Source organism: Natator depressus, chromosome 4 (genome assembly GCF_965152275.1).
Source record: "Natator depressus isolate rNatDep1 chromosome 4, rNatDep2.hap1, whole genome shotgun sequence".
Taxonomy (NCBI): Eukaryota; Metazoa; Chordata; order Testudines; family Cheloniidae; genus Natator; species Natator depressus.
In genome coordinates, this window is record NC_134237.1 from 138247716 (window position 1) to 138273826 (window position 26111).

Below are 26111 nucleotides of genomic sequence, written 5' to 3' on the forward strand. Positions count from 1 at the left end.
CGAGTGGCTTCCATCTGCGATAGGTGATCTACTGCAGTCCTCCCCCTAAAAGGTGGCAGGATCACAGCATTCCAAAGTACAGCAGAAAAAAAATCTCTCTTGGAGTAATGGATCCTGTGTGTTTCTGAACAGCTCCTGCACAGAATTTTGGGAGTTTCCTCCCAGGCCTCATTGTTTACTTCATGGTAACTGGAGATCTCATAAAAAAGAGTTAGAAATATTTTCTCACTTGCCCATTCAAATAAAATTTTCTCCTTCCAAAAATTTGTTTGGAGTTGAGTCATTTCAAGTCAGTCATGTCCAAACACCGGTGGCTGGGGTGAAAGTGTTTCAATTAGTTTTTGACCAAACAAAACTAATCTGTTTCTCATGACACAAATATTAACACACTGATCAGTCGTGACAACAAAGATACTTTGGTATTTAACAACCTCAGAAAGGCAGGTCTCTGAATACCAAAGACTCTATTATGTTCCAAAAGTGAGATTCATTTCAAATATATTTCCCTTCTATTTGGGCACACAATAGCCCCCCGCGACATTTGCCTAGTCTTTGTATGTAGTAAAACTCATCTGGACAACTTGATGCAGTGCACAGCCAAAAGAGGCAGTCCTGAAAGACCAGCTCTATTTAAGAAGCATAGAGATTTTGATCAAAGATAAGCTACGTCCCCCCGCCAAACTGCACACAGCTCAGCATCTGCAAAGGGGGAGAATCTGTCCATAAGCTTCTACCAGGAATGGAAAAAACAGCAAGTTTATTAAATAGCAGCAAATAATGCAAGACCATACATTACGTGCATCTTCAACTGCTTATAGTGAATGCTGTAAGTGCACACACATACATCTTCTATATAAATCAACTGAGATCAGTCTGTGGATCTTCAGGACTGTGTGACTTCTCTCAGAGACAAAAGTACCTTGGTGGTCTCCAAAAAACATTAATCTGACAGATTCAAACTGGACTTTCATAGCCCAGGCTGATGCACAGTTCTGCTTCCTTGCCCAGAATGTAAGGTCAATGATGAGAGAGTGAGGCAAAAATATCAAGTTGGTTGAAAATAATTGGTGCAAGGACTTGAAAGCCCTGCTATGCTTTGGGAAGGAAGTGGCATATTGCACTACCAGAAGGATATTTCCCATTGCATAAAAAGGGTAAAACCCACAAATACCTGATGCTCCAGTCTTGCATCTTCAGTCATTTGTGTCAACACCTAACCTCACTCAGAGCTGCCCATCGGAGTTAACAATGGAGGTCAAATAAAGGGTGAGCTCCAGCAACCCAAAAAAGAGCAGGCATGTGCCATAAAGGATGCAAGATAGAGGCAAATCCTTAATTCTCCATTTTAAACTCAGATTAAGAAAGAGACTGCAGGTTGGTCTTCAATTCTTCTGGAATCTTAATCTGGAACAGGAAAATTCTTGACTACATTTGCTGAAAGAAACCACCTCCTTCATTATTAGAAACAGTTGGGATATCCATGCCAGTGGTTTACCACCCCAGCCAGAAGGTCAAGTGAATGGCCTTAGGCCATTTCTTCATGCTGGGTAATGATCAAATGTCAAGAAACATTCCAAGATTTCTTTAAGATTATCTCGACCATCCACAGGAATCAAGAATACTGTTCCCCCTTCTCTCAAATTATCCTATCCCATTTCTCTCCACAGAAAAATTCCAGGGGGGGGGGGTGACAATAAAACAGCACTCATCCCATATTATGGGACTTACTTTTTTGCTTCTTATATGGTGATTATATCTCAAAAGGATAACAGGCCTTACAAAGAAAGGCTTACAAAGCTGAATGTAAGGATCATTCCGACATGGAGACAACTGCCTCATAGGCTGAAAGGGAATCTGTACAGGGTGAAGTTGGTAAGCAAAAACTATTTTGTCCATTTGTTCACCAGCCACAGTACTACTTTGCGCAGTATCTGGGACTCAAAGATAAGATTAATTTGTATTGTGCCATATTGGTAGGTCAGCTGCTACCTAGAACCCATCAATCTGGAATCAGTAAGGTTACCTGAACATCTATATTGGTGTGACTCAGAACCACTAGTTCAAAAGCAGTTCCCCTATGCTTCCAACTTCCAATGTGCTCTGAACACCACTCATAAGTTTAGGAATGTCTTAATACACTTTTGTTTTACATTCATAGCTTGATCTTATTTTCAAAACCAGCACGTAGACCATGAGAGAATCATCAGGAGCACAGAGAAGGAAGAAACCATGCTTTGAAAATATTACACCATTAGCAGCTGTGTGATATTACATATAACGTCTTATAAAATGTTACTATACTATAGAATAATAGTGCATAACACTATAGTAACATTACCTTAAATGGTAAATTTTGGACCATTATTACAGAGCACTATAGATTAAATCTCTCTTTCTCACACACACACACACACGTTCGTACGTACGTACATGGATCTGAGTCACAGAAAACATTTTAAGGACAATTATCCTTTTCCCACCTACAGGAAGTACTTTGTATGATCTACTGTCATTTGAGATAAAAAGTATTTGCAAAACACTGTTTTATATTCTAGAACCAATGAATAGTTACTCCATAATTAGATATTTTACTATCATTCAGGCATACAAGGTGCATTTAAAAAAATTTCCATTGAGTATTACAAAATAATAATTTCTCTTTTCTGGATTCTGATGTTAAAGTTAAGTATCTAAACTAGTTTTCCATTATCTAGTTAGTGGCCTATATCCATTAGACAGAAGTATAAAGTAAATTTAGAAAACTGAACCACCTCCTCTAATTTATAAATGTTTTAGCATTTGAAAACAGAAACAGATGATGTGCTTTGATAAATGACAGCACTGAAAGATGAAATATAGGAATCACCTACTGGCCAAGTACAATGAGAGCTTTTTCAGCAACATAGTCTTCCACCAAAACTTAAACACATGGCTGAAATCCTGGACCAGTTGAAATAAATGACAAAACCATTTACTTTAACAGGGCCAAGATTTCACCATTTCTCCACACTCATTCAGACCCCAGACTCTCAAGCAAACACATATTTTACAAAAAACTCTATGCAAGTTAAGAAAGTAAATGTCTTTGATACACAGGACAAAGAACTAAAAAAAAGGAAGTGGCAGTAGGTAACTGTTAGCACATCTCTAAATAATCCAACTGAAGTTTTTTCCCATTATACATAGCTTGCTTTTGAGAGAAATGTGTAGTAGACTACTTAATTCATCAATCATGGAGGGCCACTTTTTGAACAGTGCATACAGAAATTAACAAATATTTGAAAGGCATACCTTCCTTTACTTGGTTCTTGGTTTTTCAGCTCTTTTTTCATAACTTCAGCCTATAACATAAAATCACCAAGTGTTGAACATCTATGAAATTCAGAAATAACAGCACAAAAAAGTATATATGCCCAATACATCCAGTTAAAAGCACCACAGAGCCCATTCATAACTACACCCGGAAGATCAAATGACAGTGAATAATGCAAGTCATTCTAAAAGGTCTTATTACAAAACACAGTTTGTAAGATGTGTTTTAGCGTGATGTCTTGTGGCTCTTTATAGCTGTGATGACTTTAAAATGATTTAGCATTTAGTTTCTGTTATGTTTGGAGGTGGGGGGGGAGAGGGAGGGGGTTAAACGTATTTCCCCTGTTCAAGCAGCACCCTCTTTCTGCTCCTTCGTATCCCCATCAATGTAACAGACGTAGTGCCCTGATACAACTATGGTTTGTCTGTCAGAGACAGATATACAGAGGACATAAGTTATCTTTAAAGAAGATATTCTAATGTATATTCCAAATACAACAAATGTCACAGCTGTACTAAGCTAAAGGTTTGACTCTGCCCTCCAAAATGTGCTGATGTGACATCTGTTTCTTAGAGGATAATCAAGCCATTTTGTTTTTAAAATAATTAAACTCACTTTTTAAAATTTAAGGACTATGTCCTCTGAAAAACAAAGCACTACCAATCCAAACTCTCCAGCTGCTATGATGGGGAGTAAAGTTCCAACAACCTTTTAAGCAATAACAGGGACTTTGAAAGTGGTAGTGGTAGGCTTTGGCTCAAAGTAGAAATACAGTGTTTAGAACTATATTATACTAAAATAAAGAACATCACCTTTACAAAGAATTGCAGGTATACTCTAATGACAAAAACTGATTTGGAACCCATTTTCAGATCATATGATTTCAGTATTATCACTTCTCTCCCATCCATCCAACACCAGATTTTAGTAATAAAAGAATACAGAAAGCCAGTTTGCACACTTTGTAACTGGACTGTGCTTGGAAATAGGAAAAAATATAGCTTAACTGATTGTTAGTTTCTCAGAATAAATTAAAAGGTAATGGGAGGCTTTTTAGAGAAAAGAATGCATATGGGGAAATATAGCTGGCGCTCTTGGGCTCTACAGAATGTGGATAGCAGGATGTTTCAGCATTGTAAAACTCAAAGAAGGGTGAATGCACACTGAGACGTTGCTGCGATCGGACGCAGCAAGGAACAAAGGGGGACTCATCCTCTCCCTACCTAGGTGACCCACTACAGGCACTTCCCTCTCCTACGCAGCTACGCATAAAAGAACTCCGAAGCACTGGAAAGTACATCTACAAAGTAGTTTTCTGACTGTGGAGTGAAAATTGTTAGGGCCCTATTCACATAGATTAGAACAGTGCTAGATAAAAGCATGTTTAAAGGACAATATCAGCTCTAATTTAGAACCGAACAATGTGCGTGTTGTAAAAGCATCTTTTTTTTTTACAACACCTAATAGAAATATTTCCATATGTTTTAAAAATATCAGTAGACATTTAATAAAAATAGATTATGCTCCCTTGCATTGCAAGCAATGTGGCATTGGGCTAGTACATGAGAACACAAAAGTAAACTGATTTTCCGTTTTAAGATGACAAACACAAGGTGTAAACGAGTAAAAAGTTAAAATGTTAAGACTTTCAGCTTTAATAACTTTAGGTGTTACTAGTAACATAGGTAAGGAATTTTTTTTTATATCAAATGGGTTTTTACATGAATGTTCATTTAAGCATGGTTACTCCTAACAATGTTGATATACGCTGCTTTCATGGGGCTAGAGGGTGTAGTAACAGTATTATTCTATGTCCACACCTATATGCCATCTTCAGATGTATGGACTGCACACATATAGGTTTGTTTACATTAGACAACTTAGTATTCATACCACAACAGCCACCAAATGGTGAACACCATCAGCCACTTACACAGGCATGTTTCAGAGTGGTAGCTGCGTCAGTCTGTTATCAGCAGAAAGAACTAGGAGTACTTGTAGCACCTTAGAGACTAAAATTTATTTGAGCATAAGCTTTTGTGGGCTAAAGCCCACTTCATCAGATGCATGCAGTGGAAAATACAGTAGGAAGATATATATATATACACGGAGAACATGAACAAATGGGGTTGCCATACCAACTCTTAACGAGACCAATCGATTAAGGTGGGCTATGTCAGCAGGAGAAAAAAAAACTTCTGCAGTGATAATCAGGATGGCCCATTTCAAACAGTTGACAAGAAGGTGTGAGTACCAGTAGGGGGGAAATTAGCCTGGGGAAATAGTTTTTAGTTAGTGTAATGACTCATCCACTCCCAGTCTTTATTCAAGCCTAATTTAGTGTCCAGTTTGCAGATTAATTCCAGTTCTGCTGTTTCTCATTGGAGTCTGTTTTTGAAGTTTTTTTGTTGAATAATTGTGACTTTTAGGTCTGTAATTGAGTGTCCAGGAAGCTTAAAGTGTTCTCCGACTGGTTTTTGAATGTTATAATTCTTGACGTCTGATTTGTGTCCATTTATTCTTTTGCGTAGAGACTGTCCGGTTTGGCCAGTGTACATGGCAGAAGGGCTTTGCTAGCACATGATGGCATATATCACATTGGTGGATGTGCAGACGAATGAGCCTCTGATAGTGTGGCTGATGTGATTAGGTCCAATGATGGAGTCCCTCAAATAGATACGTGGAAAGAGTTGGCAACGGGCTTTGTTGCAAGAATAGGTTCCTGCGTTAGTGTTTTTATTGTGTGGTTGCTTGTGAGTATTTGCTTCAGGTTTGGGGGCTGTCTAAGCGAGGACTGGCCTGTTTCCCAAAATCTGTGAAAGTGATGGATCGTCCTTCAGGATAGGTTGTAGATCCTTGATGCACTGGGGAGGTTTTAGTTGGGGGCTGAAGGTGACTGCTAGTGGCGTTCTGTTATTTTCTTTGTTGGGCCTGTCCTGTAGTAGGTGACTTCTGGGAACTCTTCTGGCTCTGTCAATCTGTTTCTTCACTTCAGCAGGTGGGTATTGTAGTTGTAAGAATGCTTGATAGAGATCTTGTAGGTGTTTAGCTCTGCCTGAGGGACTGGAGCAAATGCGGTTGTATCTTAGAGCTTGGCTATAGACAATGGATCGTGTGGTGTGGTCTGGATGAAAGCTGGAGGCATGTAGGAAAGTACAGCGGTCAGTAGGTTTCCGGTATAGGGTGGTGTTTATGTGACCATCGCTTATTAGCACTGTAGCGTCCAGGAAGTGGCTCTCTCGTGTGGACTGGTCCAGGCTGAGGTTGACTGTGGGATGGAAATTGTTGAGATCATGGTGGAATTCCTCAAGGGCTTTTTTCCATGGGTCCAGATGATGAAGATGTCATCAATGTAGCGCAAGTAGAGTAGGGGCATCGGGGACAAGAGCTGAGGAAGCGTTGCTCTAAGTCAGCCATAAAAATGTTGGCATACTGTGGGGCCATGCTGGTACCCATAGCAGTGCCGCTGACTTGGTACACATTGTCCCCAAATGTGAAATAGCTGTGGGTGAGGACAAAGTCACAAAGTGTAGCCACCAGGTTTGCCGTGACATTATCAGAGATACTGTTCCTGACAGCTTGTAGTCCATCTTTGTGTGGAACGTTGGTGTAGAGGGCTTCTATATCCATAGTGGCCAGGATGGTGTTATCAGGAAGATCACCGATGGACTGTAGTTTCCTCAGGAAGTCAGTGGTGTCTCGAAGATAGCTGGGAGTGCTGGTAGCATAGTGCCTGAGGAGAGAATCTACATAGCCAGACAATCCTGCTGTCAGGGTGCCAATGCCTGAGATGATGGGGCATCCAGGATTTCCAGGTTTATGGATCTTGGGAAGCAGATAGAATACCCCTGGTCAGGGTTCTAGGGGTGTGTCTGTGCGGATTTGTTCTTGTGCTTGATGCTCAAATAAATTGGTTAGTCTCTAAGGTGCCACAAGTACTCCTCGTTCTTTTTACCTAGGCATGGCTCAAGACATTTTTACCACCATGTCAAACATATAGGCTTCGGTGTTTTCACTACTGTCAAGACCACCTGCAGATTTTCATAACAGTGGTAAAAACGCCTGAGCCCTATATACCCTACTGCTTGTATGCTCATGTTGCCATGGTGTTGGAGACTGTTGCTGCTATATGGACACTAGTTTTTCCCTTGTATCATTCAAAGCACAGAGGAGGGGGAAAAAATACTGCTTTGAAAGCACAGAGTGCTGAAAGCTGCTCTTTGTTTGCACTGAGCTCTAATTTGGTTAAACATGTATTGTAACAAAGCCATGTTATCTGTTGCTAAACAAGATACGGGCAATGGTTACAGAAAGCACATTTGCATCTTACAATGCATCTTTGAAAGACATTCCCTTCATATCATTTGTCAAATGTACATGCTAAGTCAGTATTTATTTTTTTATTGCTAATGGTGAGTTTATTTCTAGCATTTATACACTGCTTAACATTTTCTAAAGTGCTGTGAAGTCTTTTACATAAAAATGAAATACTATATAATACTCCTAAGAAAAGGTGCAAACTCAGTGCCCCTTTCCATTACAACAGAATTGGTATCATATAGAATACGGATGGAAGATACTTCCAGTGCCATCTAATCCAGCCCCCAAATCAAGCAGGAGATACTATATATGGAAATTATTTACCTCTCATAACTGGAGTTCTTTGAGATGTGCAGTCCCTATCTGTAGTCCACTATGGGTACAGATGCACTCCATGCACCCTGAGAAAATTCTCACAGGTAGTGTCCCTTGAATCTATACTGTGCCCTGGCTCCCCTCGTGCTCTGTACTAAGGGTATAAGTGGCGGTGGAGACACAGACCTCTCCAGTTCTTCTAGTCTTACTAGGAATCAGAGATTATCTGAAGCTGAGGGGAAGGAGGGCAGACAATGGAATCACTCCAATTATAAAGAGGTAACTAATTTCCCTTTCTTCTTTCAGTGCTGGTCCCTATATGTATTCTACTGTGGGTGACTGACCAGCAGTATCTAGAGAGGAGGAGGGTGTGAGGATTCATGTGGTATGGCTGCTTGTAGAACCACTGCCGCAGAGAATGCCAAAATAGCTTGTTTATTATTCCCCCCTCCCCCCACCGTTCCTCAGACGTTCTTGTTAAACCCTGGATTTGTGCTGGAAATGGCCCACCTTGATTATCATACACATTGTAAAGAGAGTCATCACTTTAGATAAGCTATTACCAGCAGGAGAGTGGGGTGGGGGGAGAGAAAACCTTTTGTAGTGATAAAACACCCATTTTTTCATGGTTTGTGTGTATAAAAACCATCTTCTGTATTTTCCACAGTATGCATCCGATGAAGTGAGCTGTAGCTCACGAAAGCTCATGCTCAAATAAATTGGTGAGTCTCTAAGGTGCCACAAGTCCTCCTTTTCTTTTTGCAAATACAGACTAACAAGGCTGTTACTCTGAAATAACTCAAATAGTCTCTCAAAGGAAGTAGGAAAGCATCTCCCTCTGAAGAATTGTCCCAGAGCTCCCCTGGCACAGTATGTGCTGCACTTCCTGTTTGTTTGGGAGGCAACCAGGACCCAGGCAGGAGTTCCCCATGGAGTGAAGGTGCTATTCATCACTAAGCTATTTAATAACCACTTGTGGTCAGTGGCAAAGTGCCTGTTACTGCTGTCCACCAGCAAATTTTGGGTTCCTAAGCAGTACACTGCCATTAGGGTAATTTGGGCCTGGATACAGCAAGTCCATAAACTGATCACTTCTATATACCAAGGAATGGATCTTGCTCCTCCCTGACTGTTTATGTAGAATAAGGTTGTTATATTGCCTGATGTTACAAGAATGGAAGAATGCCCAGCATGCTCCTCAGACCGCTCTGAGTTCAAGGAGATTTACGTCCATTCTAGGTACCCAAGTGCCTTGTTCTGTGACACTGTCCATGTGAACGTCCTCTCCTCCCTCCAATCTAGCAAGGAGGCTTCTGTGATTATTGTCCTGTTGGGTGTCTGGGACAGAAAAGGAATGCCTATGCACACTTGTGCAGGATCTTTCCACCAAGTCAGATAGGGATGGTCATTATAGTGTTCATGCTGTGTTTACTTAGTGTATATACACCATGCAAAGCTAAGCCTGCAAGCAGTGGAGGTGGAGTCTGATGCATGGTGTTACATAAGTACAAGATGCCATGTGACTCAGCAGAGTAAGGCAAATCTGGACCTATGTCCAAGAATTGTGTATAACCTGATTTATCAAGGTGCCCATGGTTTTGAATCTGTCCATAGGGATATAACCCTTTTCTCTCACTGAGTCTAAGATTGCTCCTTTGAAATCTATAGTCTGGGTCAGTATCACAGTAAACTTTTCCACATACACAGTACTTCTCAAGGATCTAGGAAACGGAGCAACAATGAGGTCAATGCTTCTGGATGTGTCCTGCCTATAAGAAGCCAGTCTTCTAGATATCGGAAGATGGTGGAACCACCCCATCTGAGCTGCACTGCTGCTACTGTGGAAAACCCTTTTGTGAAGGTCTTGGGAGCAGCTGCTAGATTGAACACAAGAACCCTGGTATTGACAGTGGTCAGGATCCATCACAAGTCCGAGGATGGGTCTCCACCTTCCTGTCTCTCTGGGAACTAGAAAATATTTTGAATAAAATCCTTTTCCTTGATGTTCATGCTGCTCTATTGCTCACTGCTGGAGGAGGGATTTTACCTTCTGAAGGAGGATCTCCTCATGAGTATTCCTTGTAGTGGGCCAGGGAAAGAAGTGTGGAGGAGGTGTGGAAAGAAAAACTCAAATGTTAAAGCCGGAATGGATGATATGGGGCACCCACTTGTCTATTGTTACTGCCCTCCAGTTGGGCAAAATTATGTGAGGTGTCCACCAAAGAGGATCTTGGAATTGGTTGGAGATAGGCCACTGGGGAACTAGGAGTCAGAGTTGATGCTATCAAAATAACTGTTTGGCCAGAGGTGACGCTGGGTAACCACGATGGAGGTGGAACAGGAAGGTATCTCAATTTCTGCCATTTGCGAGATGTCTTATAAGAGCACTGGTGGTAGAAGGGCTGCAGTAAAGGCCTAGCTTGTAAGGCTAATTATTGTATTTCCTCTTCTGAAGTGATATTGATTTATGTGTGTGTATGTGTGTGTGTGTGTGTATATATAGATAGATAGATAGATAGATAGATACACCCCCCCCAACACACATACACACACACCCACCCACCCACCCCCCCCAGGGAACTGAGAGTTGCCTTGGGGTCTTAGTGAACACTAAGACTTGCCTGTCCTCTCATTAAAAAGACTGATTTCATGAAAAGACAAGTCCTGTACAGTGTCCCATCCCCCCCAAGAACCCAAAGAATGTAGCCAAGATTCCCAGCACATCACTACAGCAGTCACCATGGATCTGAACACTGTATTAGCAGCACTGACCACAACCTGTAATGAGGTTCTTGCAACTAATCTGGCCTTGAAACTGAGTGCTATCCTCTTGGGGGTAATTTTTCTTTAAGTCCAGGAGCTTAGAATAGTTAAAAACAAACAACACACACACACACACACACAGTTGACCAGGAGGGCTTAGAAGTTAGAAATTCTAAATTGAAGGCTGGTGGAAACAAACATCTTTCTCCTTATAAGGCCCAAATGTATGGCTTCCTTATCTGAAGGAGTGGCCCTGGGGTGCTGTTGTCAGGACCTTTCTGTGGCTACTTGGATGACACAGGAGTTCAGGACAGCATGGGAGAATAAGAACTCAGCTCCCTTAGTCATGAAAAAGCACTGCTTTTCTGCCCCCTTGGAGGTAGGAACACAGGCAGCTGGTGTATGCTGTACCAGTTCTTGCTGGTTCAAGTATGGACTCGTTCAATGGGAGTGCTACTTGACTAGATCCCATAGGCTAGAGGATGACCAGGAGCCTGTGTTGTGGGTTCTGCACCTCCTATAAGGCAATTTGGAGCTGTTCTGCCACTCTCTGAAGCAGCTCTTTGAATTGTCTGTGGTTGTCCAGAGGAGAGAGACAGGTTGGAGAAACTGCCTCACTGGGCAAGAAAGATGATACACTCGTGAGTCGGGTGGCACCAGCAGATTTGGCTCATCTTCCTCTTCTTCCATAGGCTCAGGAGGTTCCAATTAGCCTCTTGAAAGGTATGTGTGGTAAGATTCCCTATCTTGGATCACACGGACTCTGGGAGGTGTACACACAGATCCCAGTAAGGCCAGCATGAGAGGCTGAAAGTAGGTTGTGATAGCACTGGGTACCATCAGTTCCAAGGAGAGGATCTCTGGTTGGGCAGACAAAACTGGTACAAAGAGACTACTCTCAATCCTCTGTCTGGTTGAATTCTCTCGGTGGAGGAGAAGACTGTTTCACTAGTACATCCAACTCACCCGATGGTGAGAAGGTTGGGTCCAGTTCTATCAGCAGTGCTATCAGTACCAATGTTGAGAAACCACAGATATAGGATGGGGTAAAGAGATGGGCTTCTCCCTGAGTCCATGACTTCTACTGGTGTTAGAATCTCCCAAGTAAGGATCGGTCCCAGCAATGGGGAGACTGTGGGTCTGGGAGGATGAAGATACCTGCGGAAGTGACATAAGATACTGGAGCCCTGGAAGGCTGTGTCTCATCACCTTGCACCAGAGTCAATGTAAAGGGACTTTCAACAAACAGTGGTTCCTTATGGGACTGCTCCTGCGGCTTTGTCTTAGTCAGTACTGTGGTCGGTGTCGATGGCAATGTGGGGGATGGTACTGAATGAGCTTTGCTCCTATGCACACCTTCTGAACACAGCCATGAGATTTAGGAGGACCTAAAAGCCCTTGTGTCCTGGGCATGGAGACCTGTCTGATCTGGACAGGGTCGGTATCCCTTTTCTAGGTAGAGCTTGGAGGCAATCTGCTTTTATACTTATAAGCGCCTGTTACTTATGTGAGAAGGCCGAGATGAAGAATTCTTCACTTCAGTTATTCCTGCTCCCGAGTCAGATATCTAGTTCAGAGGCACACTTTTTGATGGTTTAGGCCGATGTACTAGGCCTGGATCTGACTGAGGCCTCAAAGTTCGATAAAATGCTTCCAAAGCCAGAGTTCTTACACTTGCTGTGTTCGGCTAGGGAAGCAGCTCCAGATACTGCACTTAGTAAAGACAGGAGTTTCTCTGAAGCAGTGCTGGTGGTCGTCGCTGACCAAAAAGGAGGAGGGGTAGAAGACCAATTTTTGAAGCCCAGAAGCCTGGACAAAACCTAAGTCCTCTGATCCTCCAGTGCAGGACTCCCAGGGGTGGGTGTTCAAATTAACTCCTAGTTAAAATTTTAAAACTATTAACAATACTACCAATATATAAAACTTGTAAATATTTACAAGAAAAAAGTTTAAAAGGATCATTCAGGACCCTGGAGATTCCGACTGAGGCCATGAGGCAGTAAGAAGGAACTGGAGAGGAGCGTCAGTCTGCACAGTCCCATGTACCCTCAACAAAGCACGAGCAGAGCTAGAGCGCACAATGAGAAAAATGAGAATGGTGTCCACGCACATGGAGCACATGCATACACACAGTGGACTACACATACACACCAGCACTAAGGAAAAACTACCCCTTCCATACACTTATCTAATTGTGAATTGGAAAGCGTCTATGAAAATTGTGATATCTATTTATTTCTTAGACTAGCCATTCTGTCTATTTCTAATTTAAGTTAAGATACTGCAAAGCAAAGACAAGGCCATTGCATACTAGATCAAATGAACAAGGGAAACAATGTGACCTACTGGTTAGAGCAGCAGACTGCTCTCCTCCTGTCTCTCAAACTATACTAAAAGACCTGACTAGGAAGGCCTATGCTACCTCTTGGGAGAAAGGGATCTAGACCTGGAAGGAGGCACAGCCGTCGCTGACTTGCAGGAATGGGGTTGCATACCACAGGATGCCAGTAGGGCCAATGCTGATAGGCATATGTACACCAGACCCAGAGGAGGATACCAGTGGAGCGGTTCTCTGACAGCTGTGCCTTTTCGTTTTGACAGACCAGTCCTTGAAGATTCTCCCAGATTCCCACTGTGATCCCCATGAAAGAGAGGGAGGGAGGGAGAGTGAGAGATCAATCCCTACTGTGCATCAAAAGAGAGGAGGAAAAGCAGTATGCTTCCTCCAAAGGGTGGGCTGTTCTTTCAGGCATACTAAGGTGTTCTAATGTCCACTCTACCTGAGAGGGAGACGGAGTGGTACTTCTGATACCTCTCTCGCCTGTGGTCCAAGGTCATCAATGCCAGAATGGAGGTGGATGACCAAGGCCTGTTAGTTGATGTAGCACAGGAGCTCTGGATGGAATCTTGGCTCACCAAGCTGTTCATGGAAAGGGATTGACCGGAGGACCAAGGTTTAGCCGTCTCCTTCCTTGTGGGGTACAGACAGGCTTGCATAGGGAGCTCCATGAGGAACAATTTTAGGCAGGCCTTTCTACCTTTCCGAGTCTGATTAGAGTAGGAGTGACATATAGCACATTGCTAAGGAATATATCCCTCTCCTGCACAAAAAAGGCAACTGGAATATCTGTCATAAAGCAGCACTGAAGCATCACACGATGGGCAGGTTTTGAATCCAAGGGATTTCGCTTCTGCCATATTGCGCAAACCCACATATAAGGGAATGGTGAAGGGTTCAGCCTAAGAACTAAATAATTGATTGAACAAGTTTTGTTTCTTGCCTAAAAGCAAGACGACTAACATTTAATTAATTTACTAGCAATACAAGTAACTAACACTAATAGCAGCACTGTGCACAGAGAAGCAGGCGGACACCGCAGGGATTCAGTCTCGCTGCCTGATGCAGTAAGGAGGAACTGGGCCTGCTCTGCCTTTTATACCCTCAGGTGCAGGAGATGCAAGGACATCTAGGGCACAGGCATGGCCCCAACAGATATTACTAGCCAAAAGAATCGGATTGTGTGTGTATGAGGTGCATTCACACCAACAGTAGGATCCAAGTAGATTACAACTCAAAAAAGAATCCTTATTTACCCCAAGACAACCAAGAAGCTCAATTTTTAAAAAATACTTAGAATCTGGCTGTTCACATGGATTATTCAAAGCATCATTCTGATTGACTAGTTAGCTATGATGTCACAGTTGTGCCTGAACTCCCAACAGTGAACAATTGGGACTGCATGACTAAACAAAAAATTCCTACATCCCTGTTAAATGAGTGTGGGTAGGAGGAATGGAGAGAGGTTAAGGTGAGGACAAAAACAAAATTATCGGGAAATGTGCAGCTGGAAAGTGGGGGGGGGGGGATTAAGTTCTAAACTGATCCTTCTTTCTCCTAAATTGCTAAACTTTCATGTCAGCTGTACTTTGCAGTACTTTCAGCCATATTCAGTAATTTTCTCTTGTAAAAGATAAATTGGGGGCTGTTCAATACTTCTGTCATAACCACACAGCTAAGGGTAGCCTAGAATTCCTCCTTACTGTAAGGAGTTAAGAAGCTCAAATAACCTGGTTGGCACCTGACCAAAAGGACCAATGGGGAAAGAAGATACTTTCAAATCTGGGGTGGCAAGTCTTTGTTTGTGCTCTTTGTTTTGTGTGTTCTCTGGGGAAGCAGAGAAGCATCCGGTAAGAAAATTCCTTCTCCTAAAATGAGTCTCAATATTGCAAAAAAAGTAAATAAGGCAAGGCGCATTAGATTATCTTTTGTTTTTAGCTTGTGAATTTTCCCTGTGCTAAAAAGGGAGGTTTATCCCTGTTTTTTTGTAACTTTAAAGTTTTGCCTAGAGGGGAATCCTCTGTGTTTTGAATCTGATTACCCTGTAAAGTCTCCTTACATCCTGATTTTACAGAGGTGCTTCTTTTACTTTTTTTTCCCCTTTATAATAAAAGTTCTGTTTTTTAAGAATCTGGTTTACATATTTGGTTGGTATATTATTCTCAAGCCTCCCCAGGAAAGGAGGTGAAGGGGCTTAGGGGGATATTTTAGGGAACAGGAACTCCAAGTGGTCCTTTTCCTGAATCTTTGTTTAACTCACTTGGTGGTGGCAGCAGCACCCATCCAAGGACAAGGAAGGATTTATGTGTTGGGGAAGTTTTTAACCTCAGCTGGTAGAAATAAGCTTAGGGGGTCTTTCATGTGGGTCCCCACATCTGTGCCCTAGAGTTCAGAGTGGGAAGGTAACCTCGACAACTCCGAAGTTCATTTTTATAAAATAAAGTAACTTAAGTGGCTGCTGGCCCACAAACTGATGCTCAAACAACAGTTGGCTGGGGTTTTTTTAGGGGAGGAGGAGGAGGCTGAAAAAGGTCAGCGAACTTTAAAACTAAGCATTTTCAAAACCATAGGGAAAAGGTGCTTCTAACCATTTTTCTATTATTTTCCTCTTAACCCTTTGATAGAAGCTACTTTTAACAGAGGGAAGAGATTCCATAAACACAAAACTGATTTTAAAAGATATTCCAAAAAAATGGAAGAGCAAATTAAGCAGCAGCAATCTCAATATGCTATTCTAGGGTGCACATTAGTAGGTTGTTGGAACACTTCTCTAGTAGCTGGTTTCAGAGTAGCAGCCGTGTTAGTCTGTATTCACAAAAAGAAAAGGAGTACTTGTGGCACCTTAGAGACTAACAAATCTATTTGAGCATAAAGCTGTAGCTCACGAAAGCTTATGCTCAAATAAAATTGTTAGTCTCTAAGGTGCCATAAGTACTCCTTTTCTTCTCTAGTAGCTGTAGGCACTCAAACTTTGGCTTTGAATCTCAGTGTACCTGACGTTCATGACTCCGAAGTAACGTGCATCAACAGGACTGGTGTTTACTTTTGTTTAGCAAAGGCTAGACAGCCCACAAAGGCAAAAAAAGTTGTCTAACCAAAAAGACAATTGTCTTACCTCTGCAGGTTCTCTCCTTGGTGATAGCATACAAGTCAGCGTATTTTCACCCATGTTATATGGGTACTGTTTTAGGAAGCAGCACATTGATTTAGCAGAGTCAGGACTATCTAGCTGAAGAATTGCCTTTAAAAAAAAAAATGAGCACATGGATTTATTTATTCTATTTTGAACGCATAATTAACAAATAAAGCCAACATTTTTCTAAATAATAATAGTGGTTAGGTTTGCTTTCCTTAGTTGAGAGCACTAACATAGGTTTAGTGAAGTGACATTGCTATTGCATCTGGCTTATTTCCTCAGCTGTACTGATATTTCAAGGACCTGTTCAACTTTTTTTTAAAATTACCTTAAAAAAATAAAAAACAAGGTAGGTGAGGTAATATCTTTCACTGGAGCAACTTCTGTGGGTGAAAGAGAGAAGCTTTCGAGCTATACAGAGCTCTTCTTTAGATCTGGGAAAGCTACTCAGAATATCAGAACTAAATACAAGGTGGAACAAACTGTTTAGCACAAGTAATTGAGGCATATTCTAAGAGACCATTCAAGGTGAAATGGTCCATTAACACCTCTGCAATCAAGAGACAAAAGAGAGGGGTTGGTGGGTTACAGATTGTTGTAATAAGCCATGAATCCAGTGTTTTTATTAAGACCGGTTTCAGAGTAACAGCCGCGTTAGTCTGTATTCGCAAAAAGAAAAGGAGGACTCTCTTAGGTGCCACAAGTCCTCCTTTTCTTTTTATTAAGACCATGATTAAGACCATCCCATTCCCTCTGGGGCACCTGGCACTGGCCACTGTCAGAAGCCAGGTTACTGAGCTAGATGGACCTTTGGTCTGACCCAGCCTGGCCATTCTTATGTTCTATGTAAAAGGACAGCATTGCTCCCTGCCTCGGATATTTACAAGACAATGGACACCCCTCAGATACCCATCCCAAACCTATCCATTTAATTCTCACCCATAACAATTTTACGTTCAACAAACGCTTTGTCTAAATCATAGGAACAGCCGCAGGTAGTAGGATGGCTCCCCAACATGCCAGCCTCTTCATGTATGTAATGTTGTTGTGGCCAGGTTAGGCCCAGGATACTAGAGAGACACGGTGGGTGAGGTAATACCTTTTATTGAACCAGCTTCTTTTGACTGAAGACACAAGCTTTCAAGCTACACAGAGTTCTTCCTCAGGTCTGGAAAAGGTACATAGAGAATTGTGTTTAGCTATAACACTCAGTACCTTTCCCAAACCTGAAGAGCTCTGTGTAGCTCAAACAAACACTGGTCTCTCTCACCAGCAGAAGTTGGTTCATTAAAAGATATTACCTCACCCACCTTGTCTTTCTAATCTCTCCACAGGCCACTTTGAGGAAGAATTTCTGAACTAACCACAACACCAAAGATATAGCTCAGAAACATTGGTGTTTTCATCCTCTGAATACACAACCTAAACTCCCTCACAGATTTCAACCACAACGTCAACAATCACCACCCATCCATCAAACTCTCTTTAGAACACTCTCACATTAGCATCAACTTCCTAGACACCACAATCAGTTTCAAGAACAGAACCCTACAGAGAACTAAATACAAGAAGCCTACAGATCACCACACTTACCTTCACAGATTCAGTAACCACCCCAAACACACCGAGAAATTAACTACAGCCAGGTACTCAGACACCACGGAATATGTTCCAAGGAAGTCCAGAATACACACCTTAACACACTCAAAATCATCTTCACCAAACAAGGACACTGCACCAGAGAAGAAGATCACATCACGGAACAGGCCACTCAAATACCCAGAGAACCTGCTACAACATGGGGAAAAAATCCTCTGTAAGCATATCCCTAAGCTGTTACCTACCACCCCACACTGGAACATATAAAGGGTATCATTAAACAATTACAACCCATACTCGGAGCGACACACCCTGAAATAAATCTTTTCCAAACCTCCTCTTTTGGACTTGAAGCAACCCCTCAACCTTGCCAAGCTCATCAGAAACAAGCTCTCACAGACCAAGACTCACCAAATCAAAGCGAAACCAGACCCTGCAACAACAGATGTAAAACCTGCACACATATCTCCACTTCTACAATGATCAATACCCTCCCCCCCCCCGCCCCCAAACACAACTGTCAAGATCCAAGGTCCTACACATAGAATCACAGAAAAGTAGGACCGGAAGGGACCAACAGCTCATCTAGTCCAGCCCCTACACTGCTTATCACAACATGTGGCATATCTCATTCAGTGCCGTAAATACCCCAACAACTACTATGTGGGTAAAACCAGACAATCACTACGTTCTCAAATGAACTTGCACAGAAAAATGATAAAGACAAAAGCTCACCACCAACCTTGGGTGAACACTTTTCACCATACTATCAACTCTATAATCAGACCTCTAAGTCCTTGTCCTAAAAGGAAACCTGAACACCACCTTCAAAAGAAGAGCCTGGGAGCTTAAATTTATAATTTTGCTAAACATTAAAAATCACGGCCTCAGGCCATGTCCATGCTACACACACACTCTGATATAACTACGTCGCTCAAGGGTGTGAAAAATCCACACACCTGAGTGACGTAATTATACCCAGGCAAATATTTGTATTAAAAAATAAATATAAAGTGAGCACTGTACACTTTGCATTCTGTGTTGTAATTGAAATAAATATATTTGAAAATGTAGAATCATAGAATATCAGGGTTGGAAGGGACCTCAGGAGGTCATCTAATCCAACCCCCTGCTCAAAGCTGGAAAACATCCAAAAGTATTTAAATAAATTGTATTCTATTATTGTTTAACAGCACGATTAATTTTTTTAATCTCACAATTAATCGCTTGACAGCCCTAATTAAAACAAGAGACTTAAATAAGAAAAGAAAATGTTTCATGCTACTGATTAGAGTAGCAGCTGTTTTAGTAATTTTAAAAAATAAAAAAAATGTAAAATTAAATATAAAAATAAAATACACAAAGAAAACAAAAACTTAAAAATGTCAAAATCAAAACTTTTTGTTTAGAAAAAACGAAGTAATTGGCTGTCTAAACCATTTTTCAAAATTTTAATTCTGTGGAAAATTCTAAAAAAAGAAATCCATCTTTTGTTCCGAAACAGAAGAAAAGTTTTTCCAAAATTTTGGAATTTCCCTGTGGAATGGGAAATTTGGGTTTCTACCAGCTTTAACCTCTAATTTCCCATCATCAAAGGCACATATTTTGGTGGCCGTCTTTCTTGATAACTCAATTCCTTTCTCTTCCAAGCCTACTGAAACTATTCCTGAACCAGCCAGAGTAGGTAGCAGCATATACCATTCCTTTTCTCTCTGACGCAAGAAGTACTTGTTCATAGCAATAACAGTCAAAATCAAGGACCCAAATTTTAATCTTTAATCTCTTGAATAGCAGCATACGTTGCTAATGAGAGATTATCAGGTCAGATCATTAAAAAAAAAAATTAAGGGTCTCACCACACCAAGATTAAAATTATATATTTACCTTCTTTTTATTCTTCAACACAACATAGTGATCCACCTTCCCAAATCGAAGTCCCACGCAAACTACTTCAAGTTCTGTGTATCCATCATCTGGTAAATTACCAAGATGCACAAACTGATTATATAAAGTTTCTGTATTTACCTAAAACAAAAGCACAGACTGAAATTCAGAAATATTGTATTGAACTGGTAAATACAGTAAAATTACTGTGAAAATCCTGTCATATCTGAAGAGAAAAAATAGTCATATCTATCCTTTTACTCTGAGTTCATATTCAATTTAAAATATTCAGTGAACCACAGCAGGACTTCTGTAAGAGTACTCCAGAAGAATTCCTCCTTCATCCTTTAACTCAGAGGTGGGCAAACTACGACCCACCGGCCCCTGAGCTCCTGGCCCAGGAGGCTCGCCCCCAGCCCCTCCCCCACTATCCCTCTCCCCCGCAGCCTCAGCTCACTGAGCCGCTGCTGCAGCAGGGCTGTGAGCTCCTGGGGCAGCGCAGCTGCAGAGTCCGCAGCTGCAGACCTGGCGCTCTGTGCTGCACAGTGTGTGGCTGGCTCCAGCCAGATGGTGCAGCTGCCTGTCCTGGTGCAGCCGCACTGCCAGCCACCAGTGCTCCAGGCAGCACGGTAAGGGGGCAGGGAGCGGTTGGACAGATGGCAGGGGAGTTCGGGGGATGGTCAGGGGTCAGGGTGGTCAGAGGGCAGGGAACGGGGGTTGAATGGGGGCAGGGGTCCTGGGAGGGGGGCAGTCAGGGGACAGGGAGCAGGAGGGGTGGATGGGGTAGGGGTCGGGGGGGGGGGGTGGAGAGGGGCAGTCAGGAATGAGAGGAGGGGTTGGATGGGGGTGGCAGGAGGCTGTCAGGGGTGGGGGTTCCGGGGGCTGTCAGGGGACAGGAAGAAGGGGTGGTTGCATGGGGCAGGGGTCCCGGGGCGGGCAGCAGTCAGAAAGGAGAGGGGTTGGATGGGATGACGGGGGGCAATTGGGGGGGGGGGGTCCAGGGGTGGTCAGGGAGAAGGGGTGGTTGGATGGGGTAGGGGTCCCAGGGGGGCAGTCAGGAATGAGAGGAGGGGTTGGATGGGGTGGTGGGGGGCAGTTAGGGGTGGTCAGGGGATGGGGGGGGGAGAAAGGGGGAAGGGGTCCCAGGGGGCCATCAGGGAACGTGGGGGGGGGGGGGGTTGGAGGGGGAAGGAGTCCTGGGGGAGGCTGTCAGCCTCCCCTAACCAGCACTCCATACCGTTTCAGAAACCCAATGCGGCCCTCAGGCCAAAAAGTTTGCCTGCCCCTGCTTTAACTGCTCACGTTTTCAGAATTTCAACTTTGGTATACAAGGCCACATCCCAAAACAGTAAGAACTTCTCACTCCTTCAGATAAAAAAACACTTACAGCCTGTCACCTCAACTCTTGGCTGGAAAGGGATTTTATTTCTTGGGCAAATAAACCTGTGTGTCTTCTGGTATTTCTTTGTCTTTGAACCATTGTTCTTCAACAGTAAAATGTGGGCTTAATCTGAAGTCTGAGATCCAACCTGTTTAAACCAAACTTCCTCCTTCTCAAGGTTCGTGCCTAAAGACTGCCAAGACCTTTCTTTGATGTGGGAAATTATTATTTTAGGAACTGTCCCATGTTAAAGCAAAATAGAGGATTCCTCCTATTCAAAGATTAATATATAACAAATAGGGAGCTGAACATTTGCTAAAGAGAGGAAGATTGATCCAACTACTGGTCAGAATGCTCAAAAGGTTTCTGTCTGCTGCATACATGGAGTCAGTTGCACAAGTTTTAGTGGATTACTGTAATGAAATGGGAATTTTCTGTAGTTTTATTAATTCTATGTGTACCTCAGTTTCCCCTTTCCACTGGGGGACAGGGAGGATTAAGTTTGCTCTTAAGGCCAACTAAGAGACATAGGCATGTGGGGATCATCTCCCTGTCTGGGTGGAATGAAGAGCCATAAAGAAACCCAGATCAACAATGGGACCGGAGAGACAAAGAAAGTACCAAAGACTCAGATTTCCCTGTACCTCTCAGCAGGGACCCCAGCTTGAGAACAAGGACTGGAAGCTGCAAAGCAGGAGCTTAAGAGTCAGCTTCTGAAAGATGCTTGGAGCTCTCTCTCACCTAGGAACTCACTAAGGAAGGAAGTCAGAGATAGAGACAGAGCCTAAAAATGGAATTCACTACAGCATGGCTGGTGCTCTGGGCTAACCAAAATGGACTATGCTTTAACCTTCACTTCTCTATACTAACCTAAGGACATACTATACTGCCTTCCAGTTGACTAATAAACCCTACTGCTTTGAAAGCTCTGTATGAACGTCACTGCAAATACTTGGTGAAGTGCATTAACCCCTGAATAGTGTACAAGTCTCTATCAAGAGTCCATCTTAGTTGGACTCACTGAGCTACAATGACTGGCAGTTATAGAGCTTTATTAAAGTTGAGGGACGGCAAGTGTGTGGAGAGAGAGAATAGGAGGCTCTCCCAGGACTCCTATTAAATGCTTATCACCTGCACTCATCCATAGTGTGTATCTAAATAAAGTGTATGCTTACTCAGTCCACTTCTTGCTTCTTCATAGAATCATAGAATATCAGGGTTGGAAGGGACCTCAGGAGGTCATCTAGTCCAACCCCCTGCTCAAAGCAGGACCAACCCCAACTAAATCATCCCAGCCAGGGATTTGTCAAGCCTGACCTTAAAAACTTCTAAGGAAGGAGATTCTACCACCTCCCTAGGTAACGCATTCCAGTGTTTCACCACCCTCCTAGTGAAAAAGTTTTTCCTAATATCCAACCTAAACCTCCCCCACTGCAACTTGACTTCTTGTTAGTCTATGAGCTCTCCTACTGACTTCTAATTGAATAAAAAGTGTAGTAATAAAAAAAGAAGAAGTGTCTTCTGTTTCTAATGTTAATTTTTAATATTTTTATTTAATGGAATGCAACATTTACACAAAATGTTATTAAATTTTGATAGCACTCAGTGTAGCAGCTACACTCCCATATTATACAAATGTAAAAGTTAGCAAATGGCTAAATTACTGATCAATTTTTTAAAAGTCTCTAACTTACCTTCGAGTTGGCATCTTTAATCATAGCAGTAAATATAGCTTCCTAGAAAGAAGAGACAGGGCGTTACGGTTCTGAACTTTAGAAGTTGGCTGGTATGGCTGCATGTAATTGGAAGGCACATGTAATTGGAAGGACTCCTACCAGTAATATATCGAAACAGAACCTGAAAAGCTAAGGTTCGTTGCAACCTTTCCAAAGTTCATGAGTTTGGTATTGCCAACCTCTCTCTAAAATTACTTTCATTATGATCTTCACATTCTCTTTGGCAAAGAGAAATTCTATCTACAACTGTATTCACTAAAATACTTGCTAATGAAAATAGAAACACTAGGAAAGTAGTAGAGTTGAGTTTCAAAATAGGATATACCCAGAGGGTTATAGAGAACCTATATTATGTGCCCAGGAAAGAGAGGAGGCAGGGCGTACAATCAACATAACAATAACTTGAAACAGCAGGGCCCTAATGGATATTAAACAGAGAGCAGTAGTCTAGACTGGCAGGGAGGTACTATAAAAATGGATGTTGAGTAACTGCAGTCACCTGAAATAGAAAAAAGAATTGCTTCATATTTCATTTGCTTACCTCATCTTTTATATTCTTGTATTCCGGCGCCATACTAATGCAGAGCTGATTTCCATCCACTGACATTGGGAAGCAGGTATAAAATTTAACCATGGAATCTGCAGATTTTTGATTTATTTCCAGATATGCCTTTTAAACAAAAAAAAGTCTAAGTGGCCTCGTAAAGCACAATAAAAAAGGCAGAACTACTGTGTCCCCTTTAAGTTATTTCAACATCTGAACTTGTTACAAATTTCTTTGAGAGCTTCTTTAGGTGATACTATACCAGAAAACTTTTTTCTAAATACCAATTACAATACCTTTTTATGAGAAGACAAAATTAAAACATCTTTCAGTCCTCCAAATGGCTTTGTTAGGTTGGAAACTTCCTCAACAGAATATCCTTTATCAGGTAAGTTTGAAATAAGCACAACACATATGTCATCAAGTTCCTGCAAACAAAGGAAGGTACAGATTTTCATTAACCCTTGCTTCTACTCTAAACCAACTGTCAGTCAGCCTTTCTGTATTTAATTCCTATTGTTTATCTTAAAAGTGCATGTATTATTCTCAGATAAAAACGACATTAAATTGGAATACATAGCAGATATTTAAGAATAAAATTACGCTGATGCTGTAATTATCTCAAAAGCAAGCATTACAAACCCAGAAAATTCAGAATTAAGATTAAATTCAAATATGTTAGTGTATGGAAACACACAGAGCACCCAAATCACCTTTATTCTGCCCTGTATTGATGCCATGTAATAACCATGATTAGTGCACAGTAAGGTCTTCAGTTCCAGATTAGATTAAATCAATTTCTGAATACATACTAGATTTTTCCTGAATTTCCTGGTTTGTAATGCTTGTTTCTGGAATCATTTCAGCATTCCTGTAATGATTTATGAACTTCATCTTTGTGTTTTTTCTTAAATGTTACTAGATGATACTTCTAACGATTATGAAGATATGTAGCACTGACCCCAAACCTTTATTATTATTATTATTATTTTAAAATTTTTAGGGCCAGATGCACCAGGACACACTGGCTGCTTTGTGTCACTCTGGAACAGCACAAAGCAGCCAGTGTACTAGCCAGTTCCCCCCAGCTCCTGACCTCCACACATGCATACACACACACACATCCCAGTTTTCTCTTCTCTCCCTTCCCATAAATGTCCTTGCACACCATCCACAAATAGCCTCCCTCCTCTTATTTTTTCTTCCTTTTTATAGAGCAGATACGAGTAGTTTTTAAAAAGTAACGTTTAGGATTATCAGTCATTTTTTATTATTATTCTTCACAAAACTTCTCCTTCAGAATGAGTCAATGAATAATATTCTTCTACAGAGATTTCCACAAACTACCCTCTTTCAAAATGGCTGCCAATTCCTACAGTTCTCAATTAATGTGAGCTACAGGATTGTTATTAGCAGAATGACCTTCATATTGGCCACTGCCTCCTAGTTTCAAATGAGACTGAAGCCAAGCTGCCCCAGGGAAGATGGTAGGTAGCATGACACCATCTTCAGCCCCTGCAGAAGGAGAGGCTCTCCGTTATGAAGAGCAAAAAAGAACCATTAATCCTAAAACAAAATCTTGATATCTAGACAATGCACAAGATTTTATGTGAGGGGTTAACTGTAGGGAAATTTGAAGGGTCTATGTTCTTCCACTATTAAGATAATTTGTTACAGAAAAATGGCCCGACACAGGATGCTGAATTTCTCAAAAGACTCATTTAATGAATTTAAACTGAATTTAATTAACCGATTTACTTGTAATTTCTCAGAAAATTCATTGTGCTACAGAATTCATCAAGTACTACAATTTTCAAGAGAATAAACTCTATTCGTCATAAAAATAAAGTGGTTAAATTCCTGCTTTAAGAGTAAAACTCAACTCATCCTTAACTATGGATATGAGAGTGGCATTGCCATAATTTGTTAAGACTGCCAGTGTGCGCTCAGGGCACTGACCCACCCTAAGGAATTTACACTCTAACATGGCTGGTCAAAGAATATTAAGTCAAACAATGTGGTAAGTCAGAGGGTCTTTATAATGAGGTGACGGCATCATATTACTGACATGACAGGTTTCAGAGTAACAGCCGTGTTAGTCTGTATTCGCAAAATGAAAAGGAGTACTTGTGGCACCTTAGAGACTAACCAATTTATCTGAGCATAACTGGTTAGTCTCTAAGGTGCCACAAGTACTCCTTTTCTTTTTGCGATTACTGACATGAGTTAACATTTGTGGGCATCATGTAAGCAGTGAGTTTTAGAGAGGGGACTGGACTGAAGAGGGTGGCTGTCTAGAGCAATAAGGATGGGGGCTGGCGAGGGAGTTCCTGATAAGGAGAAGGGCATGCAAGAGGGCACAAAAATGAGAACATGCTCTATAGAAGTTCTCAGGCTCTGGTCTGTAGACCACCAGCAGATACATGGAAGCTTTCCTGTTGGCCTACAGAATTAAACTTTTGAGAACCAAGGTGGAGCAGGGAAAGAGTTGCAGGAAAAGTGGCTCATAAGAAAGTCTCTCCCTTTCAAAGTGGACTGCAGAATGAAGAATTGGAGACTCACTGCTCTGTAACCTATATACATATTGAGAAAGACCAAGAACATAACACGGATTGTAAAAATTACTCTCATTTACACATCTGCTTCTCTCACAGGACCATACAATTCTGGGGAAAGAAGATGTGAAATCTGCAGAAGTTTCTTTGCTGGCCCTATATATATTATGCATATAAACGGAAGACCTGAGATTCTGGTAATGTCTACACAGGTATCTTTCACCAAC

The 26111-nt window shown here is 41.8% G+C and overlaps 1 protein-coding gene across 3 annotated transcripts in view; it reads right to left on the minus strand.

The window, feature by feature from the left end:
- Window positions 1-26111, minus strand: part of ZNF638 (zinc finger protein 638) — a 64845-nt gene that overhangs the window by 13426 nt on the left and 25308 nt on the right. For all 3 annotated transcript variants that reach the window (XM_074951964.1, XM_074951965.1, XM_074951963.1), the window contains exons 16-21: window positions 23626-23757; window positions 23327-23455; window positions 22744-22785; window positions 19669-19809; window positions 16165-16290; window positions 3292-3341 (exon numbers count right to left, since the gene is read on the minus strand). In XM_074951964.1, coding sequence (XP_074808065.1) covers window positions 3292-3341; window positions 16165-16290; window positions 19669-19809; window positions 22744-22785; window positions 23327-23455; window positions 23626-23757 — 620 coding nt within the window. The remainder of the gene's footprint in view (window positions 1-3291; window positions 3342-16164; window positions 16291-19668; window positions 19810-22743; window positions 22786-23326; window positions 23456-23625; window positions 23758-26111) is intronic.